Source organism: Falco cherrug, chromosome 1 (genome assembly GCF_023634085.1).
Source record: "Falco cherrug isolate bFalChe1 chromosome 1, bFalChe1.pri, whole genome shotgun sequence".
Classification (NCBI taxonomy): Eukaryota; Metazoa; Chordata; class Aves; order Falconiformes; family Falconidae; genus Falco; species Falco cherrug.
The window spans coordinates 127,781,043-127,796,356 of record NC_073697.1 but is presented as its reverse complement, the minus strand read 5'-3'; the positions used below and the strand labels follow the sequence as shown (position 1 = coordinate 127,796,356).

Genomic DNA, 15,314 nt, shown 5'->3' with positions numbered 1-15,314 from the left:
GCAGGGTTACAACAAGGAGCCAGGCTAGTCTTGCCAGGAGAAACGGTTCCAGTACCACCCTCCCCTTCTATACCTAAGTTCCTAGCTGGTGTTCTGAGGCAGCGCTGGGAACCTAAAGACTTGCTGCTTGCCTTTTTTGTTTTTTTTTTTCAAACACCCTGGGGTAGGAAGGAGGGGGGTCTATAAAACAGGAGCTCTGTCTAAAGGCCTTGGTGGCCATGTCTGTGGGAGCAGCTGGGTATGTGCCTCAGCACAGCCTAGCATACTGGCCTACAGTTGTCCAGGCTGAGGATCTGGCATGTGTGGAGGTTTCCTTCCCATCAGCATAGTCAATCTCTTTCCAAGAAAATTAAGGCAGCTGAATGGAAGGAGGACTGGAAGACTAGCACACACCTGGACGTCACCCCTGAATGCGAATGGCAACAGGGAGCTTCGCTGGCTCCAGAACTCAGAAGTGCTCAGGCCTGCCAGTTTTGATGTTGCCAAGAGATCTGCATTAGGAGTTTCTCATCTCTTTGTGGATGCCGCTTGTTATAGCCTGCGTAAAACTGCTTAGCAAAGTAAATTCCAGCTCTTATTTCTCAGTTGATGGAAGAGTGCTGTCATTTGACCTCTCTCATGCAGTAGGTATCTCCTGCTCTCATAAGTACTGCAGTCCATTGGTAGGTCTGTGCTGAAAATAGCGCAGGAGCAGTGGCAGTTCTACTCATAGTTCCTCTTTGAGTCAAGATGAACTTGTATAGGCCAATGAGGCACCTTCCGTGAATGCTGGATTTACTTTAGAAATTATTTATGGTGTCTTGTTGAATTGTGTTTCCCTTGTCTTAGTAACTTTCTTTTCTGCCCCAATCGCATAAAATTCTAATGTAACACTTCTCGTTTCCAGCTTAACCGAAAAGCTGTCATGTAAGGAAAATGAAACAGTCTGGAAGCCAGTAGGATAAGCACAAATTTTTGAGATGCTACAGTCTAGATGATTTGCAGAATGTATGGAAACTTAAAATTGTGCCAAAACCAGAGGTCAAAAGAATAACTATTTAGTTCTGCGATAACAGTATAGCGTTACCTAGCAAAGGTGATCTAAACCCACAGGAAGACAAAAATGGCTATTTGAGAATCTGAATTCACCTTTGAGAAGGTTTCTAGTTTTTGCTTTTTGAAACAGAACGGGGAACTCCAACCTGAAAGCTATATCAGGCCTTCACATATCATGTGAAGCAGCCTCCAGGGATTTCATAAAACCATCTGTGGATTCCATTTTCCTCTTGCCCTTTCATATGGTTACCTTGTGGACCTAGCAGTGTTGTGTTCCAAGTACTGATTCAGTCTTTAGCAAACTGGAGCTATGTTCAGTGACTTGAGTTCTTGTAAGTAGGACATGCCAGTGCAGTTCCTGCCACTAAATTAATGAAAGTTTTTAAAGTAACCCAGCACTATATGCGATATAAAAATAAACAGTTTATTCAGTGCAGCATCCATTTCTTTTTAAAATCACTCAGAAAAATCCATCGTGATCCTAACTTTTCCATTTCTGTGCAGGGTTGTCCTAACAATGCAAAACCATTTGAAGAAACTCTCAGGATGGAAGCTGCTATCTGAGACAGTTCCACTGGGGAATGGTTCATGGGTTTGGCACTTTGTTGGATTCACTGTATGTTTCTGTTAAAATGGTCAAGTATGAAACAACTGATGGTGTCTTTTTAAAAGGGATATAGGGTTTTAAGGAATTAAGAGTCTTTTAGGTTTAAGTTACTAAGCAGAACAATTTTGGCACCTGAAGGCCAGTATTCCTTTGCTACCAACAAGGAAACTGAATCTGTCACAATTAGTCTGTTTTGGAGACCGCTGCTGCAATCACAAAGCCTAGAGAGCTTTTCATAAACACATCTGAAAGGTGGTCTGCAGTAGCATGAATGCATATAAAAGACTGTGTTTCTTGAATGTGTTTGGGTGGGGAAAAAAAAAATCTAGAGAATGCTTCCTTTTACCTTCCCTTTCTACCCAGTGTCCTCACAATTACTATTTTCCCTTTCTGCATTTCTTCAAATGTCCTGTCACTGCCTTGTCTGATCTGTTTCTGTTTCTTCTCCTTCCTCCATACCGATGTCAGAGAAGATTTGAAGACTGGCCAGAGACTCTCTGTTCAGTTTGTGCAACGAGCAGCAGAGCTGACCCCATTCTCAATTGATCCTTATGCACTGCTGCCACACATGTGATAACAGTTACAGCACATTTCCTCAACCAGCAAGAATGGCACCTTGAACTTCCACAGATGAAGCAAAAGGATAGGGAATGAAAAAAAAAAAAAAACTACCACATTAAGACCTTCCTGTGTTGCTAACATTGCATTTTAAAGCTGGCTTTAAAATATCTTGAAACATAGTTCAATCCCTAAGTCTACCCACTCTGATTTATAGGTCATCTGGGAACTTATGCTGCTTCTTTTACATACAAAATGGACACGTTTTCAGAAGACTCTACTAAACCTAGTATCCGCGTTACTTGTAATATTTTTCAGCGCTGCAGGGAAACCATACTGAAAACCACGTATGTAAATATAGGCTAACGTTGCTTACGGTCTGTCAGGACCAGTTCTGCTTGTTTTCTTCTCTTTTAGCCCTACCTTGGACTACCACTTGTGTGATCTGCTCAGGACAGTATCTGTAATGTGCCTTTCCATGTACAGTATTTCCAGATAATTAACAAAGATTACAGGTTTAGACAAAACTCAGAAATACATTTACATAAATAAAAGTAACAGATATTATCAAAATTAAAGAAGGGCTGAGCCAATTAATCTAAAAATCTAAAAAAGTAAGAAATTCAAAAACCTATTGGAGACCTTTAAGTTCCTGAGATTTTTCTCCCATCTCAAACTCGTTCCACACAATACAGCGATTTCACCAATATTGTCTGAAAACATATATATAATTCCATTTTCTTAAAATATATTCTTCCTATACCTCTTCCAAGTGAGCAGTTTCTGGTGATGCATAGCAAAACTCTACTTGTGTTTACAAAAGCTTTTTAGTTTACATAAAAAGTAAAACCACAATGCTCCACCTTTTACTGATAAAGCTAATTTTCCGGTAAAGGGTTTTCTAGCAAGGCAGCTTCCAGAGAGACCTGATGAGCTGACTAGCCTCCAGTTAATAAAGCAGATGGCCCAGCCCTAAGCTAGTTCTATTTCTAAAATAAATAGTGTTGAAACTCTTTCTACACACTTTGTAGGTTTCCTGTCATGCTCACACACACGTTTCTGGGTTTGTTACAACTTCGCCATTTTTTTCAGGCTCATCTTTCAGAAACTGCTCCACTTCAATGGAGTCCACCTTGGCATCTTCAGGCATTTTGTCTTCAGATTTGTTTAATTCCTCTCTTTCTGCTGCTTCTTCTTTTGTACATGGTTCTTCTGATTTTTTCTTAATGCAGAAGAAATTTCCCAAGGCCAATACAAGTGCTGATGTGGTAACTTCAATTCCAGCAATAATAAAAACAAACATGTACCTCCCTGTTGCATCCAAGAGTTTTCCTGAAAAAGACAACATTCCAGGTAAATAACAAAAGTGATTCTCTTGCAATGACTTTTTTTCTGCTTCTTTTAAACATTTAAATGACTCCTGTCTTAGAAGCACCAAGACTATCTAAGCAAGGTTTTTGAAATGGCATTTTAACAAGTTCATAACAAAATACTTCTCAGTTATTTCATTTCAGTTTTTCACTGACATTATATCACATCCCAAAACACATACTCCCCTGCACACAATACAGTCATGCAATTCAACTGGACTAAAACCAGCCTAGCCTTCATATGCAAGAGATAAGTGCCATGTATTTCAGATCAAAATGTGTGCATCCATGGCTGGGATCTGTACCATCAGCTTCCTCTTGCTCCCAGTCTCATTTACCTTCCTGCACCGGCAGTGCACTGTCTGCTTAAGACGCAATTTTTAAAGGTTGGTCTGGAGTACCTGACCGATTCTGATGCTTTAGGCAAGTTAAATTTTCATGGGACTTGGTGGAGGTGAAAGAACAGGAGGCAGCATGTGAAGGAAATGTCTCTGGCAAAGCTGGAGATAAGAGGAAGTAGTGCATAGGACTGTTTGTGCTATGAGGGGCTCTGTCACAGTAAAGACATGATGCTTTCTAGTGTCTGGTATAAACAGTAAACATTTAATGGCAGTGAACTGGTGTGGTTTTGGTGTGGTTTTGGTTCCCTCTGTCCAATCCCCAGTTCAGGGTCTGTAAAATTTATGTTCTTTGATTAGTAATTAATTTGCAATTTTGAATTCAAATTAATGTGAATTCAATTATTTTTTAATGCCCCCTTATTCTTGGGTTGTGAAACGTGCAATAGAAGCAGTCTACCTTCCTTAGAACAGTCCAGTTTTATAGTCCTCCTTGTAAATTTTTTTCTTCCTTCCGACATCTTCCTTCCTCCTCCAAACCTACCATGGGTATAGAGAATCTATCCTAGTACTTTCCAAAGAAAATTGACAGGTTTCATATTCTGAATCCCCACTCTAAAGAGGTCTGAACTTCACAGAAGTTATTCACTGTGCGTGTGTGTGTGTGTGTGTCTGTGCGTAAAACTCATCTCATACAATATTAGCCATCTACTAATAAGAGTGTAGGCTTTCAGTGGAGCAAGAGCAGCGTCTCCAGATGGCACTTCAGCCAATCCTGAAATACAGCCAAGAAGGAAAAGATTTATCTTGGACTATTTCAGATTGTAACTGCAGAAATTCACTGAAGCATGTGCAGCACTAGTGCAATATGCACTTCTTGAGTGACTCATGTTGTCTTTTCCTCTGCTCCCTTATCATACAATTTCTGTAAATGAATGCAATGCAAATGATTTTGAATTCTGAACTAAATGACTACTTACCCGCTGATGGTGGACCGATTAGAACAGCCATAGCTTCTGCCAGGAGCACTAAACCGATAGCACTGGAGAACTTCTGAGTACCAACAATAGCCATGAGAACTTCAAACTGAAGAGCACCTACCATTCCATAAGAAATGCCAAAGAAAATGCAAAAGACCACCAGGCCACCATAATCAACAGACATGGAACCCATGAGATCTGTAAAGCCATTGAAAATCATGGCAAAACTGAAGAGGTAGACACAGCGTGGTCTAACCCATTTAAGACCAGCTACCATTCCACATACAGGTCGGGCAAAGATATCAATGAATCCCAGAATAGTCAGAAGAAAAGCTGCTTTGGTGTCTTGATACCCTAAATCCTTGGCATAACTCACAACAAAAACTGGGGGAACAAAGAGGCCAAGCACCATGATAGATGCTGCCAGTGTGTATATTACAAAACCACCATCTTTAAACACACTGAAATCCAGAAGTTTTTTCTTTGCTTTCTTCTCAGCTGGTTCTTTGGTAGCTTCAGACTTTTTGGGTGGCTCCAGAGGTCTCATTAATGCTCCGCATACACAGCAGTTGAGCAGCATCCCACCCAGTATAAGGAATCCTCCTCTCCAGCCGTACTCATGTTGTAGTATCTGCCCCAATGGTGAGAGAGCACAAAGGAACACAGGACTCCCAGCAGCAGACAGCCCGTTGGCTAAGGGCCGCCGTTTGTCAAAGTATCGGTTTAACATGATAAGTGAAGGCTGAAAATTCAGTGCCAGACCCAAACCTGTAACAGAGGGTACGTGAAAATTAATACTGGCCTACAATATCACGATTTAAAAAATACTAATTACAGTTTTTCTGATTCATTACTTAAGAGATAAGTTTTATTTCAGATGGACAAAAGATTTCTAAGATAACATTTTTAAAAGCATTCTACCTCCCTAATATTCTTGTACTTTATGGTCACACTTCACTGATCACAGCAGTGGCTATTGAACATAGTAGAAAAATTAACGTTCATAAAAAAATAAATGACACTTCAATTCCATATTTATCTACCATCTTTATAAAAGCCCATTTAGATGATCCTGATGATTTAGGTATTTGTCACTTAAACAAAACTTCGATCAAAAGCCAAGACATTAGCTAACTCATTTTCAGCTATGCACACTACTTACCAGTAATCACACCTGCAGTTAGATAGATCTGAACGATGCTCGTGCAGAAGGAGGCTATAACCATTCCCATTGAGGCAAAAAGGCCACCCACCAGCATGACAGGGCGACAGCCAAAGCGATTGACACACACACTGCAGAGTGGACCTAGGCAAGAAGAGCAGAGCAAGTTACAGCTGCTAAGATAAACCAGTTTTTGCAATTGATTGTATGTCAGTTTGCCTTTCTTTGGTGGACTTGGCAGTGTTAGTTTACAGTTGGAGTCAATAATCTTAAAGGTTTTTTCCAACCTAAACGATTCTGTGATTCTTTCTGTACTTTGTCCATACTGTCAGGCCAATCCAGAAGAGTGTTCCTTACAGTCAAATACCTATATCCTTTTCATCCTCAGAGTGCCACGCAATTTTTCTTTTTCATCATCTTCAGTAGCTACTGAGTTACAGAGATTTAATTTCATATACAAGCTGGATGGGCTTAAATAACTTTTTGATTTATGTGATCAATAGTAATTCTTCTTTGGCATGCCTTACTTGCACACAAGTAATGATACGCTATTGTGATTCATGCTGTAAATGGCTGTGTGGTTTACAAACATCATCGTGTGATGCAATACTGTTTCAAAACCAGAGAACTACCTACCTGTTCCATAAAGCATGGCCAACAGAATGGAGGAAATCCATGCAGTGTCACTATATCCAACACCAAATTCCCGTATAAGTTCTTTAAAGAAGACACTGACCGCCTTAGGAAATGCATAGGAGAATCCTGTGATGATAAAACAGCCAAAAAGGACAGCCCAGCCCCAGCCTCCATCAGGGGCTTTAACACCAGATGGACCATCATCAGCTACTACGGCTCCCATGACGAGGCTCAAGTGTTACCTAAGAAACAAAAAGCAATTACAGTCTATAGACACTGGGACAATTATCTAACTCAAACCACCTAACCCAAACAGGCAGAAATTGCACTACAGTTGAAGTCACATATAAGATACGGGACGATTTTAAATTAAAATCTTATCTTGAAGATGCAGTGCAATCTTAACTATTCCTTGTTCGGGTTTAGTCCTTACAAAGCTTGAACAAACATAAAAATGAGGCATGGCATTGCATTTTACAGTAACATCCCCTCACAGCATTCTGAGTCAGAACTGGATTTCAACCAAATCACTGTTTCGTAGAAAAATTGAGGCCATTACAGCAGCTCAGGGCAGTGGTGTTTATCGACTATATGCGATAAACCACTGTGTTAAGGTCTGTGGGATTTTTGTTACAAGACCTTGTTATATGAAGCTGCTGGACTATTCACTTAAGAGACCTGGATACAAAATCCTGGTGCAGCAGAGGTATACTGGGCAACTGTGGACAAACCACCCAGGCTTTGTTCCCTAATGAGGGCAGCAATACAGCCCTGATGCACCAATATCTTGAAAAGATAGGCAGATCCCTTTGAGCTTCTGATGAGCTATCAGTTTTCACGCATCAAGTAAGCAAGCTAAACTGCAATGAAAATCTACACAGGCAATTTTTGTGGATGATAGGAGTTAGTCACTGCAGCAATGCTCTGTATCACTGCCTGAAGCAAATAGTTTCTAATATTCTTGTTATTACATTACCAGTAAAATGTTTTAATTTCTTTTTTATGAATGTTATCGTTCACAACTTCCATATGCAGCCACAACTGCCTTTGCATCTAAAAAATGAGGTCTCTTCCTGTAAGAATTCTACGTACTAGTCAGGAATACTGCAAGTAAGACAGAAATGCTGGGCAGGGGGCAAAGACACTGAAAAGGCAGATAAAAGTGTCCCTGCATGTGAAGAGTGCAGGGAGGTACTGCATCACAGCAGTTAGGTTTTTGTAGGATCTGTGTATTACAGAAGTCTTGAAAATGTTAAAGTGAGCTTCAAACACGTTATACATTAAATCTTACATGCAAAAAAAATTGATCATTTCTTTCCAATGCAATTGATTACTCCTGCTGGGTCAGTGTTTCTCTCTGATAGTACCTAAAAGAGGAGTGCAAGCACAGTTGTTCATCGCTGAAGGATGCTTCTGCTTTCAGAAGTACAGCTCTGCATAGTGACCGCTGTGCACTGGGAGTCTATGTAACTGTTACAGCTCCATTTCAGAACCAGACGAGGTACGGCACAACTATCTAGCTGATACAAACTTGTCTGGACACTGACCACACAATGCACGGCCTGTTACTAGGCCTGTACGAAGTACTCACTGTGGCACCTAGAACAGCATCCCCACTGCTTGGAGGAAATTCCTTTATATACATGATGCAGAACTAAACCTGGCTGCGACTACAGCTGCTTTGTTACCCTGGGCTGCACAAGGACAGTAAGCCTCATACTACTGCCTTTACCTCTTGTTTTCTGGGAACTGAATATAAACAGAAAACAATTTGTCTTAAGTCCATACAACTAGAACCTAAAATGGTTAAACAATAAAACTAGATGTACAGTTGCCTGCTACTACAGACAGCTGATTCGCAGATTGCTCTGAGAAAATCACTACTTGTTAGACTAGGCAGTTTCTGCACCAGGCTTTGGGTCACTATATGCAGGTGTTAAGATGCATCTCTGCCAATGCCCCCGACACTGGCCTCTGGCCACCCTTCAAAACTTTTCCACAGTAACTTCTGCACAATACAAGGTGAAAGGCATTCTTCAAAAAAGGATTTTGTTTTGTTTTGTTTTTAAAGCAGTAACCTGACAGCACAGAGTAGGTGCACAAAATGTAAACCTTCACGACACTGGTAGCTCTGCAATATTGGTGGTAATAGGGAAAATGCCAAGCCAAGTATCTCAGCTCATGTACAGAGAACGGGAATAAGGCGTAAAACTGAAGGAGTGCAGGGGACAGGAGGAATTGTCAGTCCCGCTGCTTACAAATGGCTTTGTTGGGAGTGAATGCTTAAAATGGTGGGGGAGGGGTTGTGTCATTTTTATTCTTTTTGTATTGAGCACCTAGTAGCAGCACAAGGTCAGTAACAATACGTGAGCGCATGCTGCCGAAACACAGCAGCCGGCGGTGCCTGCAGCCCGCTCACCGGGCTGGAGGCACCGCGGCTCCGGGCACCCACCCGGGCTGGCCCACGGGCGTCCCGCGGGGGCTGCCGAGCTCGGGCGGCCCCGGCTGCGAGCCCTCCCACGCCCCCACAAGCGGCAGGGGGCTTCTGGGACGGGTCGCCGTGAAGAGCCGCTTGGCAGCGACCTTGTCCCTTCCAGAGCAGCGCAGTGCGAGTGCCAGGGGGCAGGAACCGCGCACCGCCGCCGGCACACCGGGCCCGGTGCAAGCGCGGCACCAATGAGGCCCAGCCACCCGCTCGCCGCGGGCCTGCGCGGAGCCGCCATCGCCACCGCCCCCTCGCCCCGCCAGCCCTCCGTGGCCCCGCGTGACCCCGCCGCTGTGACGTGGGGCGGTCCGGCAGCGCGCGCTGGCAGGCGCCGCACTGAGACGTGCGGGACGTGACCGACGGAGGGCGGGGCGCTACCGTAACTGCAGCAGCGCCCGCCCCGCGCGGCTCCTCCGCACGGCGGCGGCCCGGGCGGGGCAGGGCGGGGCGGGGCTCGCTGAGGGGCGGCGGTGCCCGCCCTGCTCAGGGCCCGCCGCGGCGCTGCCCCTGCGGGACCGGGACCGGCCCGCCCCCGGCACCTCGTAAGAGTGAGCTCCTGGGGACAGCAACGTCCATCTACTGTCCTCCACGTCGTGCCTGTTGCCACGTTTGGCCAGGAATCGCCATCAGCGCACGCACCGGGACCGGGCCTCGCGCCGTGCCCGTGGAGCCCGCTCCGCTCCGCACCGCGACCGCACCGCCCGCCGGAGCCGTCCGTGCATCGCAATTCGATTCGCAGGCCCCACGCAGCACTAAGTGCCCCCCCGCGCGCCCCCGGCCCGGAGTCCCGGCGGCGCCGTAGCTGGGTCGCGCAGGCAGCGCTTTGACTTATAATGCCGCCCAGGCCGCCGGGCCGGGGGGTGCCGCTCCCGCCCTCGCGGCCCAGCCCTGCCCGGGGCAGGGGCTACACTGACCCGGCCGCAGCTCAGCCCCGCACGTTCCCCCGCGGGGGTTGTCAGTGCTTGTTCCAGATTCCTCCCGTCATAAACGGGTTTTTGCTCTGGTAAAGCGTAAAACGAAAGGAGCAAATGTAGTTAAATCCGTGGGGTTTCATGCTCCCAAGATTATCTTCCGTTGCCATGGCAACTAATACAGGCTCCCTGGGAGGATGCTAGGTGCTGCCGGTAGCGCGGTGGGGGCTGCTTGCTACGATGATGCAGTTTGTATTAAAGGGGAGCATTTGCACTACAAAAAGGAGCAGATATGGCAAGAACCTAATATCGGTGTTTAGCCAGTGGGCCACGCAGCAGCACTTTATAGCCAGCAGGCTGACCTATACAGCTTTAAAACTTCTCCTGAATTGATTCTACTATGGCAGAAATCTACCCAACTGTGAATTCCGACAACAGAAATAAATAATTGTTATCAAGAATAAAACACTAACTTCCACACAGGGAACACAGGTCAGACTGGAATTCAGTCTGGAACCCCACTAGACTGAGAACCATACAATTAGAAAATGAGGAAGATGGCCTAAGCTAAGCAATGTAAAGATCCTCCCTCGCTTTCTTATCTGTGGGAATGAAGAGGATAATGATTCTCTCTTCAAAGGGCGTTGCAAGTATGGACACACTGAAAAGCATAGACTGCTACTATGTTAATAGGAGTCATAAACCTCCTGTATTTGCCCAAATGTATCAACATCTAAGCAGACTAAACAAAAGATGTTACGTTATCTGTGGTTTTGAGTGAAGAATCCTAAGACTAACCAACTCTACTAAAATTTTGCAGGAAATGGCTCCTGCAAAACTAATTTTATTTTAATACCCTCCAGACCATGGTGATAGCCCTCTACACATAAAACAACTACCCTTTGCATTGATATCACTTACGTCTGCCTCTTTAACTCTTTCCTGACGCTCTAAAGCACTAATGCATGTATCTTTAATTTGAATTTTATTTATTACAACTCATTCTTAGGTACTTTGTACAAGCCATTTTGATGAGCCACTGTATGACACAGTAGTGCATTTCTTGTGGCTTACCTGCTTGTATATCAGCCAGTGGAATTACGTGTCCATCTCCAAAGGCTGCTGCAAATTCCTGTTACCTACAAAATCACTACCCTATTTACCCATGCCTGCCCTGAACTCCCATCATCTCTGCAAGACCCTGCAGTGACTTTCACTCTCCCATTTTGGCCTCCTCTGTTTTATCAGAGACAGTTTTCCTGTTCTGCTGCCTTTCTTAAGGGTTTGCCAGCCTTCACCATTCTTTCATCCCTCTCTCAAAACTCTCACAATAAATTATACAGTGATTCTGTGCCACCTGTAGCCGTAGGTGATGTTCCACACCAATACTTACTATTAATCAACCTCCAGTGCCCACTTAGCCTCAAACCATTTTAGTGTTCACTGCTTCAGTGCAGTAACGTACATCACAAGTTACTGGCAGACTGCAATGACACTGTAAATTTACACTGCAACTTTATGTGTAATACTAATAATACTAACCAGTGGAGGTCCTATTATCTGGGTGAAGTGCTCTACAGGGGGAGTTGCAGGTTGGTTTTTTTTTCATTATTATTATTATTATTATTATTATTATTATTTATGTAATGAAAATGTTAGAACTCTGTTCTTTACGTTATCTCGGAAAATCAGATCACATTATCATTTTGGTTTCTTAGTGGCTTCCCCCCCCCATAATGAGCATGTTACCAACAAGTACCCCTAACTTACACTGGGCTATAAGCAAAAGAATAAGCCATAGATCTGCACGCTAACTTCTTGTTTGAAGAATTAATGTGGCTTTCTTCTTAACAAGAAAGAAACAGCTCTTTTAATCTTGAGATAAATGCTTGCATGACTATTTTCTTTTAATTACAAATACAACAGTAACTAACAGTTCAGTCTTCTCAAGTACCACCTCTGAAACAAGTATACTAGTTCTATAACAACAGCATTGTCAACCTCCCTAGTTACTCTCTGCACCAAGTGCCTGGTTTCTGAAGAACTTAACTTATTTTTCTAAAGCTTATGAGGTTTTTTATACCACATCCATTACTGTAAGTGCATTAATGTCAGCATCACAGCAGCACCTTAAGACCAGACAGCATGTACCCTTTCTGTGTGCACAGGAAAAGTGACAAACATGCCTTCGGTTGCACATTAATTATCTGGCCGCTTTCCATACACTTTCAAAAATAGAAGTTGCAGAATCCCAACTTCAGTTGAATACTTGCAATTCGTTCTTCACATATCTTTAAAATTAATTTCAGCCCTGCAGCTACAGTGGCTTTGCAGCGTGTCAGAGCTTTAGAAAAACCGAAATTCTTTCCAATTGTTTATAGTAGTGTCCTTATTTTGTACAGCGTAAAAGCAAGAAGTGACAGAGCTAGAGAAACACCAGTTCAGGTTCCGGTCCTGTCACCAGCTGGACATACATGCTGATTTTTGCAGAATACTGCAGAACTGCCCTGACCCACAAAGTGCTGGCTTGCATGCATGCAGTGTCTCAGGCAAGGATAGCGCAGCAGCTGCGCATGGTGGGGCAAGATCGGCTGCCCAGGGCGGTCATTTTACACAACTTCTTCGGACTGTGCTGCTGTGTAACATGGTGTCATACATCAAGATACGGGAATTCCCACTTCAGTCACCATTTAAAACCTCCACCTTATTATTTTTATAACGTACCTCCAGTTACACTTCTGACCCAACCACAACAGGTGTACTGTACCAACGGACTCAGCTCTACGCTTTTAAACGGATTGCCACGCCTTGGCAAACTACCGCTCCCTCTGAAATAAACATCGCAACACCGTACGTGCTTCACCCTGCGACATCCCCAGCTAAACCGTTCTCCGGCTGCTCCACCCCGAAAGCGCGCGTACCCGCGGGCCCCGCGCGCTCCCGCGGCCGCTCCTAACCGCGGGTCGGGACCCCGCGCCGCAGCGCTGCCCCCTCGCCGGGCACAGCAGGGCGAGACCCCCGGCGCGGAGGGCCAGCAGCAACAGGAGCAGCAGCAGCAGCAGGGGGCTCTTCCTCAGAGATGCCGCGGGGGGACCGCGGTCAGCAGAACAATGGTGGCGGTCGCGGGGCCGCCAATGGCCACGGCCCGTCGCGCCCGCCCGGGTCCGAGACGGCTCCCGCGGAGCCCGGCCCGCCGCCGCGAATGGTGTCGGAGGGGCGGCCGCACCGTCCCGCCCGCCGTCCCCGGAGCGCCTGCAGACCCGAGCAGCAGAGCTCACGGCCGGGGCTGCGCAATGCCTTTACGAGGGGACGGTCCCTCCGGCTGCGCGTCGCTGGCTGTGGCGGGGCCGGGCTGCACCGCTGTGAAAAAGGGGACTCCGGCCAGCACTCTCCGCCCGAGGCTCCGCGCGGCGAGGAGAAGTGGGCGGCAGCGAGGGGACCCTCGTCGCCCGGTACCGTCTGAAGCCGGCGATGGCGGGCACAAAGCCCCCGCTGGCGGGCGCCTCACCAGCCCCGGCGCGGCACCGTGCGAGCGCCGGAGCCAGCAGCACCGCAACCCGGGCGCCCCGGAGGAAACCCCGGAGGCACCGCCCGGGGGAGACTCGGCCGCCAGCACCGCTCGGCACCCGGACAGGGCTGCCCGGCGGGCGGCTGCGAGGGGACCCGCACGGTGGCAGCGCGGCTTCCCGGGCAGGAACGTACCCGCCTGGCCGCGCGCGGGCGGGAACGCAGCTGCGAAGGGGGGTGGGGGCGCCAGGCCCGCCGCACCCCCGGCGCCCGAGACGCGCTCGCTCAAAGCTTCGAGCGCGTCCGCCGACCCCGGCAGCCCCATGAGGGGATTCGCCTCGGCCTGCGGGGTCGCTGCCCCCGGCCCGGACACCCGCGCTCCCCGCGGCGCTCGCCACCGTGCGCCAGCCCGACACGCCGCAGCACGCACCTCGGTACCTGAGTCGCGTCCCGCGGCCCCGCCCGAGGATGCCCGCGCTGCCGTCGGACACCGCTTCCCCCCTACGCCCGCGCCGGCCGGCCCCAGCCCGTCTGCGAGCCCCGGCGGCGGAGCGCCCCGGCGGGCGGCGGCTGGGCCCGCCCACGGCCGCGCGGGGCCGCCCGGTCCTAGCGCCGCCACGTGCCGCCAGCCCGCAGCTACAGGTTCGCCCGCGCAGGGGCACGGAGGGCGCGGGGGCTCGCCGGGGCCGGGGGCCGGGGCTGGGGCCGGGGCCGGGGGGACTGGCGGCTGCCCCAGGGAGCGCGGCCCCGGCCGCCCCCAGCGGGACCTCGGACACGGGCCTGAGCGTGCGGGTACGCGCCGGCCGCCGGGCTCGCTCCGCGCTCACTCCCTGCGCTCCAGGGCAGCCGCGCAGCTTCCGCGCTGTCGCATCCACAGGGAGGACCCTTAGGGCTTCCAGGCGCTTTTCTTCTCCCTCATGTTGATGGCGGTGTTGTGCATCCTGCAGCCAACTCACCGCCTCCTTCCTCGCCCCTGCCGAGGGAGCCCCGCCTGCCAACGTGCCCACCCGAGGGGTCGCTCCTTTTGCGCCCAGGTGCAGCGAGCTCCCTGTGCTACTCTGCTGCGCCTCTCCTGCTGTCCATACAAACGCCGAGTTGTGAAACGTAGTGTATGTTGATATTGCTATTATTGAGCACCCATGCAAGCTGTGATGGACAGCACAGAAAGTAACACTGCTTGGGCCCCACAGGGCCTGGCAGTTTGGCAGCTGGTGCCCCACTCCCCTGGGTGCTTACAGCACCCAACCTAGTTTAGAGGGGCATGATTGTCCCCCTGTGCTCGGCACTGGTGATGCTGCGCCTCGGATCCTGGGCTCAGTTTTGGGCCCCTCACTACAAGAAAGATATTGAGGTCCTGGAGCGTGTCCAGAGATGGGCAACAGAGCTGAGGAAGAGGCTGAGGCACACATCTGATAGGGAGCAGCTGAGGGAGCTGGGGATGTTTAGCCTGGAGAAAAGGAGCCTCAGAGGGAACCTTCTCACTCTCTACAACTACCTGCAAGGAGGCTGTAGCGAGGGCGGGGGTCAGTCTCTTCACCCAAGTAACAAGCACCAGGATGAAAGGAGACAACCTCAAGTTGTGCCACAGGAAGTTTAGATTGGATATTAGGAAATACTTCTTCACTGAAAGGGTTGTCAAGCACTAGAACAGGCTGCCCAGGGAAGTAGTTGAGTCAGCATCCCTGGAGATATTTAAAAGACATGTAGACGTGGTGCTTAGGGACA

The 15,314-nt window shown here is 48.1% G+C and overlaps 2 protein-coding genes across 2 annotated transcripts in view; one reads left to right on the top strand and one right to left on the bottom strand.

The window, feature by feature from the left end:
• Nucleotides 1-1,438: 1,438 nt before the first annotated feature.
• Nucleotides 1,439-14,163, bottom strand: SLC16A3 (solute carrier family 16 member 3). The gene is made up of 5 exons (XM_055697835.1): nt 14,028-14,163; nt 6,687-6,928; nt 6,051-6,194; nt 4,889-5,656; nt 1,439-3,532 (listed from the first exon to the last, which is right to left on the bottom strand). The coding sequence occupies exons 2-5, from the start codon at nt 6,907-6,909 to the stop codon at nt 3,246-3,248; spliced, it is 1,422 nt and encodes a 473-aa protein (XP_055553810.1). The 5' UTR covers nt 6,910-6,928; nt 14,028-14,163; the 3' UTR covers nt 1,439-3,245.
• The window catches only part of FASN (fatty acid synthase), a 101,376-nt gene continuing 96,144 nt past the window's right edge, over nt 10,083-15,314 (top strand). Inside the window, exon 1 of the mRNA XM_055697817.1 lies at nt 10,083-10,101. The gene's annotated coding sequence lies outside the window, so the exon portion shown is untranslated. The remainder of the gene's footprint in view (nt 10,102-15,314) is intronic.

Bases quoted from the DNA above. Each gene is read 5' to 3' on its own strand.
- SLC16A3 (XM_055697835.1), bottom strand. From the start codon at position 6,909: ATGGGAGCCGTAGTAGCTGATGATGGTCCATCTGGTGTTAAAGCCCCT. The intron at 6,195-6,686 runs GTAGGTAGTTCT...CTTCTTGCCTAG, and splicing joins GGCCATGCTTTATGGAACAG to GTCCACTCTGCAGTGTGTGT. The intron at 3,533-4,888 runs GTAAGTAGTCAT...TGTCTTTTTCAG, and splicing joins AATCGGTCCACCATCAGCGG to GAAAACTCTTGGATGCAACA.